General features: G+C 52.1%; 1 protein-coding gene across 1 annotated transcript; it reads right to left on the minus strand.

The window, feature by feature from the left end:
• Positions 1-1,925: 1,925 nt before the first annotated feature.
• On the minus strand, positions 1,926-12,880 carry LOC122152978 (syntabulin-like). The gene is given in 11 exon segments (XM_042789110.1): positions 1,926-2,841; positions 3,746-3,929; positions 8,226-8,385; positions 9,292-9,437; positions 10,308-10,449; positions 10,959-11,012; positions 11,116-11,119; positions 11,527-11,568; positions 12,103-12,273; positions 12,610-12,762; positions 12,852-12,880. Coding segments are annotated over 11 exon segments (2,001 nt in total).
• Between the last annotated feature and the right edge of the window lie 755 nt (positions 12,881-13,635).

The raw sequence follows: 13,635 nt of genomic DNA on the forward strand, positions 1-13,635 counted from the left end.
CGTCCGTGTTATTCTTCTATGCAGGTTCCTGTTTGGGCGCCATCTTGTGGAGCCGCGGACGAACGACACGCCAAGACAGGTTCAGTGTGAAAGATAGAGCATCAATTCAACTTTATTTTCCGGGTGTATATATTTATACAGACAATGCTAATTATTATGCCTACTAGTCACTAGCTGATTGGCTTAAGCTCTAAAGGTCGTATTCGCACGGTCCACCTACTTGCGGTTAGCTTACAGCACAAGCTTCTCATAACACTAAGTTTCTCAGGCCACTATTTCTAATTCCTCTTGACTTGTTTTTGATACACAACAGTACCATAACACAATGTTTCTCAGACCACTGTTACCGTAACACTAGGTTTCTCAGACCACTATTTTGAATTCCCCTTAACCTGTTTTCGACACACCACGGTACACAGGGCTGAAGCGTCCTTGACATTCCTCCTGTATCAGCAGCTGCGAGCAGCTGCAGGCAAACCCTAGTGAGGCCCAGCATCAGCAGCTAGAGCAGGCTCTGATCATACAATTGCTCGGTGGGCTCAGGACCCTTGTCTCTGAACCATTCTCCAACACGTCTCCTTCTATCAATTGTGCAGTGCTGGGGGTTTTGATGAGAGAAGCCAAACCCTGCCCTACAGTCCCCAGTATCCTCTAGCTTCATCTTGGCTCGACAGAATATGATCTTTCCTGGTGAGGGAGACTCTCCAGTCCTACTCTGTTTCAGTTTGTCAGGGGCCCTGAGAGTATTTTTCCTGTATTTTGGCCAAACCCGAAAATCCCAGTTCGCTATCCTGAAAGGAGCCCGGATCTATCCTCTCATCAAACACCTGCCTGTTTTCTTGCAATTCATACTGGAAGATTTTCTCTCAGTCTAGTGAATTTGGCAAAATTGCATGAAGCCTCTGAGGAGTGTTATGTTCAGCAGTGAGATGACTTTTCAAGTTTCTTATCTGCTCTTGCAAGCACTCAATTGTCTCTTTCTCTGCTTGCTTTTCCTTTCCAGCCGCAATTAACGCAGCCCCTAGAACAGCACAGATGGTTGCTTTTCCTTTCCCCAACCCCAGTTTTCACTCCTTTGCCAAAAGCGTGATCCTGTCCACCAATGCTTGCCAATTCTTTTGGGCCCAAGGCATGCCAAGAGGAGAGGACAGGGATTTATAGCCCTTCAATTTCTCAAGAAGGGGCTTCTCTGCTATTGTTGGATGCCCAAATCGATCCCTATAACAACTGTTACACAATACAAAAGGGTTACTCTAAAGTATTCAGCCACGTGTGTGGTTACGGACCCAGTGTGGATCTTTCCAAGAAGATCCACTGTCCTCTCTCCTGTCAGGCACTTCCTTAAAGAAGGGGCCATGCTAAGGGCCCTGATCCCTTCTGGTTGGATCAGTATCACAAGGGCATCCTGTCCGTGACGACAATTTAGAAATGCTGCAGCCCAAAAGAAGCTGTTCAAAACAGCCTCCCTCCCCTTGGGACCTACGACCAAGTTTGAGATACCCTCATACTGAATTGAGGTGAAACACCACCAGCCAACCCGTTTAACAATTTATTAATACAAAAGACATGGCAAGTGGTGAGATACAAATACTCAATGGCAACTTCTTAACTAGATAAACAAGTCCCATGCTTACTTGGAGCTAGTTACAATTTGTTAAAGAAAGGAGAAGAGAGAAAGAGAGAGAGACAGAGACAACTTGTCTGTTAGGTTTCCCTTCCCTCCCTTAATACAATGCTTAAGGAACCGTCCTGGATCTTTGTGGCCAGCACAAGTAATTAAGAACCTGGGCGTCACAAGGATGAGGCAGGTCTTAATATTCAGAGCATATCCACGCCTGTACTTATTGTTGTAAGATGTTTCAAGACTCCCAGCAATGTACATTTTCGGTTACAGTCCCTGTATATGCACAAGACTAGTGAAATACTCAAGCTGTCTGAGAGAGGGTATTGACATAGCCAAAAGCTTCAGCATGATGAGGTTCTGCAAAATCAAGTTCTTTCACATAACGGTTTTTATTAACTTTATGCTCCACCTTCCTGCATGGAGACTCCATAGGAGACAAGAGGACGGCAGAGTTTGGATCACTTGGAGTTAAGTCCACTAGGGTAGCAGAATCACGGACGCTTCCAAGAGAAATTTCACCCAATTCCTTCAGTGAAGCAGGTGGGATTAGAGGGCAGGCATCTCGAGCTCTGAAGATGTTCTGAATGAGCTACTCCGCATCTAGGCTCCATGGCACCAGGTCAGTTGGGATGGCCTGTTCCACCATCACCTTGCTGATTTTCTCCTCCTCCTGAGAAGAAGTTGTTTTTTCATCCAGAACATTTTCAAGCATCTCTTGATACACAGCAGAACTGGAGGGAGCTGGATCGCTTGACCCAGAAGTTGTGGCGGTCAAATGCTCTTCAAATGAGTCAGTCCCGTTAGCGGTGTCCTCATTAAGAAGCAGCCCACTGTCTGCCACCTCCTCCAGAGCTTGGTCCTCCGTGGTGAGGCTGCCTGGCATCGTGGCACACAACGCTAACGGCTTCCCCTCTGAGTCCTACGTGGACTCCAGGCACTGCTCATCTCTCACAGAGCTCTTCTGAGCCATCCCCAGGCCCTGCAGCAAAGCTTCCAGTTTCTTGTTTGCAATGCTTATGGCTATGAAGTATTTCTGAATTATTTTGCCTTTCTCAGCCAAGCTGTTTCTCATGCTTTCAACAGCCTGCTGGAGTTCGTGACTTTCCCTTCTCGCTTCCCAGAAGTGCAGCTCCAGCTCCACATGCTTATACTCTTCCTCAACCCAGCCTTCCTTCATCCGTGCCAGCTGAGCCTTGAGCTCTTCTATTTCTGTTTCCCTGCAGCAAAAGCAAAATGCAGTGGCAGTGCTGTGGACGGTCAGTGAAAGAGTGCAGCGCTTGCCGTCTGGCCTCCTGCCTCGCCCTGGAGGCGATGGGAAGCGGCTGCCCGGATGCGTCCCCCGTGCCTGCCAGCAGCTCGGCACCTGCAGCCAGAGCCAACACGGGCCTCGGGCACAGGACGGCTCGGGGCTGCAGCCCCCGCCTTGCTTTGCACCCACCCAGCCCCGCGTGGGGCCAGGGGCTGCTGCCTTGGCCTGCGAGGAGTGAGGAGAGGGGGCCCCCACGTGAGATCCAGCCCGCGCAGATGCAGAGGTCGGGCGATGCGAGCGGGACCAAGCGCTCCCTGGGCCTCTGGCCCTGGGGCTCCGTGCAGAGCCCGCTCTGTGCCCGCCTGGGTTGTGTGTCACTGCTTTGCTTCGCGTCCATACAAAGGGCTGTTGTGAACCATTCAGTCCCCAAGGGGCAAAACCACCAGTGGGCACGCTGGTGTGTGTAAGAGCTTTTCTTTCACTAGGGGAGAAGGGGGACATTGGTAGCCATCTGTCTCTGAGCGAGGTGGAACAGGAGATGGAGCAAATACATGGTTGCAGGTAAAAACAGCTTGATGTAGAAAAGGTCGCAGTGCTAAATCAGCCTGGTAAAAAACTACTCTTTAAAAATATTCTATTGGGCAAGTTCAAAGAAAGGGAAAAGAGACAAACAGCTGTATTAACTAAGCCGCATGGTACGTATGCACTGAGCATCACGATGAAACCTGAAACAACTAATCAGTCTGATCATATTTCAAATTTCTTCATGAAATCTTTACATGGTCAGAAAATGAGGAAAAAGGTCCTGGATTCCCACCCCAAAACGCTCCTGAGTAAATCGTTCTAACTCTGGTTTCTGAAGTGAAATATACCTTTCCTGAAGTTTGCTCTCAGACTCCTTCAGCTTTGTTTTCAAATGCTGTACTGTAAATTCTTTCTGCTGCAGATGACTCAAGTACTGCTCTCGGTTTTGTGGCTCAATGCTGTGGTTGTCACCACAAGAAATGTATCTCCCTGATCGCCTGGAAAGGGAAGAAACCCAAACCGTCACAGAACATCATTCCTAGAGGTCTTCAGTCCTGCCAAAAAGAGACTTCCCATAGACCGATACAAAGCTTGACTCGTTTGGGGCTCCCCAGTGTCCTCACAAGAGGCTCCTCTGGAAAATCAACATCCTTGAGGAAACAGCTGGTTTGTGGCTGTCGTGCAGAGTTTACTATCTGCTGTCCTTGGTTTCAGTGCCATGCTATCAAATGAGACATTTAACTTTAAAATACTTTTACAACAAAAACTTTTTAGAACTAAAAAACCTTCTTTTTTTTTTTTTTTTTCCCCAAATACAGCTCTTTTTTTGTTTCTTTCTCGTATCACAGTTCTCATCTGTGTTAGTGTTGCCTGAGAGCATAGTGTTACCCAAACTGTTTTAACACTCACAATACTGATGCTGTATGTATTAGCTGCAAGACCAGACCTACTCGTCTACCTCTGCACTAGCAACACTTGCACTATCCCGGAAAAAACTGCTGTGCTTACTCGAGAGAGAAAGATCTTTTGCTTCCAGCAGCAGACATGGGGACTTCATGCACTGAAATAGTGCCTGTGCTGCTTGGAGAGATGAAATTGGCTTCACTCCCTGGAAAGGAAAAGGGAAGATTGGAAACATGATGGAAAGTAGAACACAAAGACTGTTTTCCAAATAACAGCAAATCACAAGCATTCTCCCTTTGTGCGTGCTGGGTGAACTTTAGAACTCGCATGAATTTTCAACCATCCCTAAGGGCAAGCACTGGATTTTCAACATGGCTTCAGAACTGGCACTTCCAGAGGAGCAGGAGAAACATCTGGACACGAACCCCTGATGCTACAGAAGCCATGTTAGGACTCGGTGGGGACGTCTTGCATCCCTCCATAGCCGGGACCCGTGTCTTCACAGCCTTAAAGAGGGTGAGACATCCACCAACCACCCTCACCTTCTGGCAGCTCTTAGCAAGCGGTCTGAGGATCAGCCCTGTTCGGATTTAACCCAACACTTTCCCAGCCTCCCCATGTGCCAGCGTTGGGATCAGCCCCTGTTTCTCTGTGCCTCTCGTTCAGCCCAGCCCAGATATTCCTCGGCCCGAGCTGAGTGCTGAAATGCACAGCCCAGCTCGTGCAAAGGGTAATCCCAGGGGCCCAGTTTCGCCACCGCTAATCAACTCCATGCCAGTACAACACCCCTGATGATCAGACCCAAGTAGCCACAGCTGGAACCAAATCAGAGCCACCTGCAAGTCTGCAAGGGAAGGGAGGGAAAGCAGCAAAGCCTCTTCGTGTCACAGAGTATTTATATAATTCCTACAGATGCAGCTGTCAGTGACCCTCCTCCTTGGGGAACCAAAATGACCGTGGGACACAATGTCTGAAGCTTCCACAGTCTTTTCCTGATAAACAAAATGCTCCCATCTAAGAGACTAAGATACTAAATGCTCTCTTGGTATCACGGTCCTCCCAAATCTAATTTTCCAAGCAAGACCCGAATGGGTAAACACATCATACAGATTTCATACCTCTGGTGTTCAGGCCCCCATATCATTCCACCCCTTTAAAGATGCCAGCAGCTTTCCAAAGCCACGTCCTGGCTGTGGCACAGAGAAGAGGAGCCCTAGCCAAGAGTCGTCTCTGGTTAAGTAGAACATATCATAACCAGATGTCGCTATCAAAAGCTTTTTGAGGAAATGAGCCTTAATAATAGCCTCTCTCTGAGCCGCCTGGCTTGCAGCGTAGTGCTGGGAAGGGCTGCCGAGCTAGGCACGGCTGGTAAGGGTGAGCAGAGCCTGAAAATGGAACCACCCCAAAGGCTGAGCTTTCTGAGAGCGTGAACTGCATCTGAGACCCAGCGATGTGTCTGCAAAGCATAAATTAACCTGTCTGGCCCCAATTCTGAAAACAGCTACACACAAGCTTAACTCTGAGCACAGGAGACTACTTTTGCTTAAAATTAGGCACGTGGCTATTTACAGGCTCTTCAAGAACATTTTAAAAATTAAAGGGGTCACTGCCAGTATCGGTTCCAAGTGTGCTACTTATGCTCAAGCCAGCTCTGCGTAGAGCAGAGCTCAACAGCACTGGTACTAGGAGAGCTTGAAAAATATTTTCTCCCATTTGGTAAACATCCCTAAGAAAAACATCATGGCATCTATCCATAAAATATTAATTGCAACAGATTCTCCTGGGTAATTGGGACTTCTGTCTTAGAAACACCCTACCAAAGCGGTGAAACTCCGTGCCTAGCAGCAGTGCGGGCAGGAGCCGAACACGGCCTCTCACCTCTCCTAACGCCGCTCTCCCGGCTGACAGCTCCCTAGGGATGCCTGTTGACTGGTTTTGTCGCTGGGACAACGTGATTGCAAAAGCTCACACGTTTAAGCCCCAGAAGAGCCCACCGAAGCAGCGTTAACCATGAAAGAGGTTAGCATTTCTCAAGAAACACATTCTTTTGTCCCACCCGTGTGGTGCAGCCATCGCACCCACGTTTGTGTGTGGAAGTGGCCCGCGTTTAACTCTGCTCTTTGCACGGATCTGTGCAAGGATAATGACACAGTACAGTGACCATATATCCCACTGCATTCAGAGCGCTGACGGGTAGAGCAGATTAGGTATATTTGCTCTACTGGGACAGGATGCAAGCACTGAAACACCACGTCATGCATGTATACATGTGTGTTGAGACAGCATATACATTCCTTACACAGGGCCACACAATAGCCCCACATGGATGCCTGGTGTATGGCATCCCAGTCTGCTATTTCTGGCCAGGTGGTCGGATACCTTTTTGGATGGTCTCCTGGCCTTGCTATTAACATTTTGCTTGTACTAGACCGTTGAAGATTTTTCCTCCTATAAGAATAAAGCTCAAACCTGCTTGTGTGCATTTTATTGTCCATTGGCTATCTAAATGGTAAGATTACAGTATGGGAGAAAGGAAAAACGTCAAGGAATATCTGTGACAGGAACACTGCCAGCTGACCACAAGAACAGGATTCCTACAACTCAGGATGTAGATGAGCTTATGAAAGTTTAGTCTTTTTGTGTAACTCGTTTGTATTTGCAACTTCAGCACTATTTCATAGCTGCCAAAGTCTAGATACAATGGAACTTAACTTGCCTCTCTTCTTACTGCATAAACATGACCTTGTTATGTATATACATACATCTATCAGTCCTGATGCTGTGTTTTGCATATAGTCACACAGTGAAACACAGCTGTGAGTAAAACAGTGCTGACAGAGACAGCTTGTGCTCAAAACGTAAAGCACCTAAATTTGCTGAGCTTCCTTGCCTTCAAAAACATCCTGTCACGTGGGAAAGAGACCAAAATATGAACATGTATGGTCACCACTCTGCTGCAGCAACTAGAGGAATAACTGGAACACTGTCTCTGTAGATGGCTTTATTTAGAGAGCCCGAGGGGAGAGAGAGGGCCTGACTGTGTAAAAACACCCAGTAAAGCCATTAGAAGCAGCTGGAAAAGTGGAGAGAATTCAGTTGTAATGCTCACTGTTGGAAGGACCCGCATGTTTAAGAGACTGAGATTAATTTATCCTAGAAACCTTTTACTCACAGCTACGTCTCTACTTCCCATCTTTAACAGCATAAGCAGTGTGTTTCCAGGAAGCATTAATGCTGCTCCTATTCTATTTAATATGAGGTTGTTCCTGCGAGATTGTTTTTGTATTCTCCCTCTGCCCCTGTCTCATTCTCTCCACGACCATGAGGTCTAAAGTCAGTGGAAGAAGCTGAGGATGTGCCTGGGCATGCCGAGAAGCCGACCGGCTTGAAAAGCACCCGACAGCTCGGTGCCTGGCTCCTCTCTAAGACCAGGGTGGGTGTTTCACACCGCACCAGATATATCAGGGTCCACACAGGAGCAGCCCGAGGAAAGCTCCCTTCTGCTGCCTGCTTTACTGGGGAAAGGATCCAGCTGGGATCTGCAGGGCCACATTGAGCTTTGAACTGGGAGGAGGCTGCACATCCCCTCCCCATCACACCACCTGGGACACGCACAGCATCCAGCAGTAAGGACCGGACAAGGAGACGGGGTTCCCATCCTCCCAGCTTCTCATGGCCCTCTGCAGGAGGTGGGATGCCTGCCTGTCTTCATTACTCCCTGCTACATGCTGGAATCCAAACAGGCCTGAGTTCCCCACAGCTCCCACTTCCATCAGAAGACCCTACCCAAGATCTGCAACCAACACTTTCTCCTTGTCACACATAACACTACAGAACAGGACTGGCAAGTCCGTTTTACGGCTATTCTGCCTGTTACATTGCTACATTCACATGTGAAAAAGAGAAAAAAAAAATAATACAAACCTCTCTCAATGGGGTCATTAGAACGGTTGCTCTCACAAAGGTTGTTCAAGACCAGGTCGGGCTCAGCAAAGACCTGCTGAGCAAACGCCCGAGCTGCCGACTTCTCGGAGGTCTCCTCCCGTGCCTGCAGCGGTTCTGTCTGCTGGCGTTCGCGAGGTTCCTGCCGAGACAACGCCGCCTGTGAAACATTCAGGCTTTAGCTGTCACTTCTCTGATCTGGAGGAACGACTCGGCAAACAACATAATGACTGAGGACATCAGTATATGCAGCACCTGGTCCCTCCAGCCTCTATTTCTGCAAAAAGTGTTCACAGGAGAAAGTGCTGGAAAGCAGGCTCGCATGGCACCTGTGCAGTAGGAGAACCCCTGTGGGCTAGACGGGAACTTCTTCCTTGATGTACTGGTTTTATTTTTGGTAAGCCTGGCAAGCGTCTGGAGAGTGGCCAGACTAAGCCTTTCCTGCTGCTTTAGTGTGCCCTGATCTCCAGACACGTGGCTTTACTGGCGTGGCAAACAGAGATGGCAGTTAGCCGTGGGGCAAGTGGAAGGTGGTCCAGGATTTTCTGCACTTTCCAGCATTCGTGGGTGTTTTTCTACCCTGTTTGTTATAACAAACGGGAAATCTGACTATATCCTTAGAAGGCAAGACTGACAAAACACATGTGTAAGGTTGAGTAAGAATGAATAATAAAGGCTTTCCTTTTCTGCTTACTCCTGATTGGGAATTACTCATATTGAGCGCTTGGAAATCACGGGTGCAGGTGCGCTACTACTTAGCTTTTAAGGTAGAAGGATACATTTTGGAATTTCAGAGCCTTGCGAGTATTCATTTAGGGCATTATCATCAGGAACACAGCTAAGATAAGTGCTTGACTTACAACTGTACGAGGTACAGAAAAAAATTGCTCTCAGGCTTGCCTTCTTGATGAGCCATCTAAGGAGGCAAAGTCACCAGAGCAAGACTGCTTCCAAGAAAGCAGTCTGCTGCCTCGGTTCTGCCACAGAAACTGACTGAAGACAGGGGCTGTTTTGCTACAGGGTTTGTGAGCCCAGCTCTGCCTCATACCTCTCCTTTGTCGGCTGCCCTGGACATGGCTCCTCCGCCCTCTGCCAGGCTGCAGAGCAATGAGGGTGGTCGCTCAAGGGGCACGTCTGCCTGACCTACCACGTCCGCCTCTATTCCGTGGTCCCCAGGCTCATCTGAACACAGCTCTGGAAAGCAAAGGCATAAGGAATGACACGTGTTGGGGTCAGATGAGCTTTAACAGCCACGACTCTGCCTGTTGATTCCGCAGGCCAAATTACATGCCAAGAATGTGCTGCAAAATGATTCCTCTGAAGGAAACTGGCAAAACCCTGCACCCCAAGTGAGGAGCGACCCTCTGATGCCATCTGCTGCCCCCCTCGGGAAGGGTCCCGGCAGCATTGTCACTCAGCAGATGTCGGTCATCACAGTCCAGAGCTCTGGCTCTCACCATGAAGAACATGCACGTTCCCTTCCTACCTCGGCCAGAAGAGCCCTGGAGGTGAGAGCACACCTGAAATGTGGGCACTTGGTCTGAACCGGACCTGTTTCCTACGGGAGAGCTGAGAGACCTTGCTCAGAAAAGATGCGCTACAGAGGCCACGAGACAACGTGCATCAGTCAGGCTGTAAGAGACCAAAACTTTCAGCGCAGACCATCTCGTTCTGGGAGAAACCCAGTGCCAATGGAGAAAAGCCTGGGGGCCGCCGGGCAGCAGTGCAGCAGGCTTGGCAGGGCGCCGGCATTGGCACTGTTCACAAACCTCAGGCCACGTCTGAGGAGCATCTGGAAAGAGCAAAGCAAGAAGCCCTGGCCTGTGTGCCAGGAGGTGCACTGAAACTGAAGAAAGGTCATCTAACCTCTGGGAAAGGTCACCCTAATTCGCCCCGTGTGTTAAGGTTCGAAGCGGTGAATTCCAGGATGTTACAAGGGCAACGGTTAGAGAACCGCAACCCAAGGGGACGCTCCCAAATGCCCCATGAATCGCCTTTTCCAGGTTCATCTGGACCCACGTGCTTTGAGTTGGACCTGAAATTCAAAGCTTTACAGCATTCTACCTGTCTGCACATCAGCGTGCTCTCTGCTGTCCTCAGGCTCAGGCGCTTTGGGCTCCAGCTGCTTCTGGGTTCTCTTGCTGCTTGGGCTCCCTTGCTGCTTGGCCAGGGTTCTACTGCAGTCTTCTTCTCGGTGCCTTTGAGCCTGAGGACAGCAATGTGGGATACTCTGGGCAGGCAGCAGGAAAAAGAATCCATCCCAGATTACTTTCCGTGTGGAAGTGGTAATCCTTCTCCCCACAGGGAAATGAAGACGATGGCCTTTGGCCCCACAGACTTGCAGTTCAGGGCCACGAGCCTGAGGAGGGGGGAGTCATGTTCTCTGTGCCCCACGGGGGTGTTTGCTCCCAAGGCTGGGGCTGCACCCAGCTCCTCGGGACCTGCCCACAGGGCACTGCCCCAGCACCCTTCTCGGGTGCTGTGTGGTCTAGAAAAGCCACAGCTGGGCACCAGTCACTGGCGTGGAGCACAGGGGACACGGGCTGCCCGTCTGTGCTCTCCGCCCCGGCACTGGAGATTTCTGCCCAAACCCCACCAGGGAGAAAGAGGCCTCTGTCTTGATGGCTTCCCATCCCAGAAAAGCTGCCCTTCCTCTCCCGAGGCCTCTCCCACCCATACACAATGCCAAGGTGGAGAAAGGTAGCCACTGCTTACTTTTGCCTGGCACTGAACCAGAGTCTCGATGATCTGGGCAGCCATCGTCACCGGCTAGACAAGAGAACAAAGGCCAAGTGGGAGACGCTCCTCTGATGGTCTGTGCTAGAAAGCAGCATCACTCCCGTGAGCCAGCTGGAACGACTTAGACACTTACAGATCTGCAGAGGCCCAAGACCGTCACAAGGAGATTAAGCGAGGGCAGTGTGGTCACTCGTGTTCCCTGGGCTGTGCTGCTTTGCCTGTGCACAGGGAATGGACAAAGGGAGAGCTCTGTGTCACTGAGCCTGGCTTTGCCCTCTCCCCTGCCAGCCCGTCCAGCACCATTTGCATCCAAACAGCCAAAGAAGAAGTCCAGGCGCAAAAGGGGCAAGTGGAGACAGCTGGATCTTGACTTGCCGTTACTTTCCCAAGGCAAGGCTGAGCAACTCGGGCAGTGCTGCCCCGCAGCTGCCCCAGCAGTGTGGGTACCTCTGCCCCAACCCTCGAGCTGCCTTGCAGCTGCAGCTGGAGCATCCCACCAACGGCCACGGTGGCACCAGAGGTTTGCTACTCCAGCAGGGCTTACCTGAGGATGGCGTCCAGCCAGAGTTCTTTCACCTCTTGCGAGCTGCAGGAGACAGGAGAACCAGTGTCACACCCCACTGCCACCAGCTAGGTGTTGTGCAGTTTTCCCTCCAGAGAACAAAGTCAAAGCCAAGGAGGGTCTGCTCATGATGCAGCCTCGTCTCTCCAGGAGTCCCTTTTGATGCTGCAACTCTGCAGCCTTTGGGATGCCCCTGGGCTGAGGAGCGCTGTCGCAGACACGGGGCTTCTCCAGAGCGGGGAGCGACAGCCCAGCTCTGCCAGAACTGCACCTGGGTTTTCCTGGGAGCAAACGGGACCGCCTGTCTGCACACAGCCCCCGCCTCAGCCCACGCCTTGCCTCACCCCTTTGACAGCGCACACCTTGTGCATGGGCTGTTTCCAGAGGGGAGAGGCTCAGCTCGGAAAAGAAGCCGAGCTGCAAAACACTTCCCAAGCAAAGCAGTGCCTCTGCTTTCCCTCCCCGCCCCGTGCCGTGGACCTGAGGAGCCAGCTGGGCTCTGAAGGCGAGCACTGGGCCAGACAGCCCAATGCCTGGTTACACGTCACCGCGACTCACCCAAAAGTGACCCCGCAGAGGCTGGTGGGCCAGACGAGGATGAGGGTACAGCTGCAGTCCAGGCCCAACGCTGCGTCCTCTTGTGCACACCCGCACGCCGCCTCCTCCTGGCACAGCACCCACAGCTCGCCGAGACGCACCCTGTGCTGCAGCCAGAACTTGGTGCCACATCTGCAGCCAGGAAGAGCAGGGGCTGATGGTGAGCTTGCCTTCTGGGGGGGCACCCATGGAAATCCTCCTTGGGAGAGCCACTGCAGCTGACAGAGCCCTGAGAAGGGCTGCCCAGCTTCACAGCTCACCCAAATCGGCAACATCCTTGCTGGCGACACCCCTTGACCCTTGTAGCCCTGGTTTCTGAGCGGCCGACCCTCCCCAGAAATCCTCCCTGGGACTTTCTGGGCCATTGGAGCAATGGCCAGCCCAAGAGGGCTTTGTGAGATGTCTCCTGAGGGCTGGTATTGGAGGCAGGAGGTGGGAAGAGGGAGTACTGCCATCCTCTCTTCTTACCTGCGCTTGGCAAAAGCAAGGGCGTCTTGGAAAAGCAGGAGGTCTCTCCTCCTCGTCCTCCCACGCCAGGTCACCTCCACACAGTCGCAGCGGAGGAGCTCGGGATGCCGTCGGGACACGAGGGCACCCAGCTGGCTGCCACCAGAGCCGCCCCTGCAAAGGACACGGTTGCGGGCGTGAGGCACACGGCTCTGCCGGGAACAGGCCGTGCCCGGTGCCAGAGGGACAGAGCAGGCACGCACCGGGAGAAGCAGGAGGGCAGCTGGCCCATCGTACTGCGGCCAGGCAGACACTTGGGCTGTGGAAGCGCTCAGCAAGGGGATGAGCAAGGCCCCGTAAGGCCTTCCGATGCTGGGCAGCGATGTCCCCGTGCCAGGGTGCTCCTGCCAGAGCCCGTCTCTCCCCAGCACTGCCCGCGCCAGCACAGTGCCGCACCGGGAGACACTGGTGTCCGTGACACCACTGGTGCCCCTTGTGATGCGTGGGGGGCCACGCCCAGGGCGGGGGCACACAGCGGGCGGGGGGCTCTGGGGCACCAGGAGCTGCTCCTACTCGAATGGCGTTTCCCAAACTCCCAGCAAACAACAGGAGCTTCCCCCAAGCTGAGGGCCCTGAACAAGGCAGAAAGCTGCGGGCAGGAGTCCCCTCGGAGCCAGGAGAGACGCTCTGTGCCCGGCCCCTGCCAGCTGAGCCAAGGCCTTCCAAAAGGCCCTTCAGCACCTCGGCTCCTGCTGCCGCCACCTCTCCGCGCATGGTGATGTTCAGTCCTTCCACCTGGTCCTCCAGACTGGGCCCAGGGCTCAGGCCAGCCTTGGAGAGACTCTGCGCTGCAGAAAAATAGGTAACAGCCTGGATTTCCTGCTCCCACCAGGCTGCGCACAGGCAATCCTCGGCAGCAAAGCGCTGACAGCTGTGCTTAGGGAAGACACAAGAGCGGTGAGCTGAGGTCCCGGTGAGCACGCCAGTGTCAGCCCAGCAGTCCCACCAAAGCTGTCAGACTGCCCCAGAGCCCAGCCCCTTCGGTGC

This window comes from Tyto alba, unplaced genomic scaffold (assembly GCF_018691265.1).
Source record: "Tyto alba isolate M040663 unplaced genomic scaffold, T.alba_DEE_v4.0 Super-Scaffold_15, whole genome shotgun sequence".
NCBI lineage: Eukaryota > Metazoa > Chordata > Aves > Strigiformes > Tytonidae > Tyto > Tyto alba.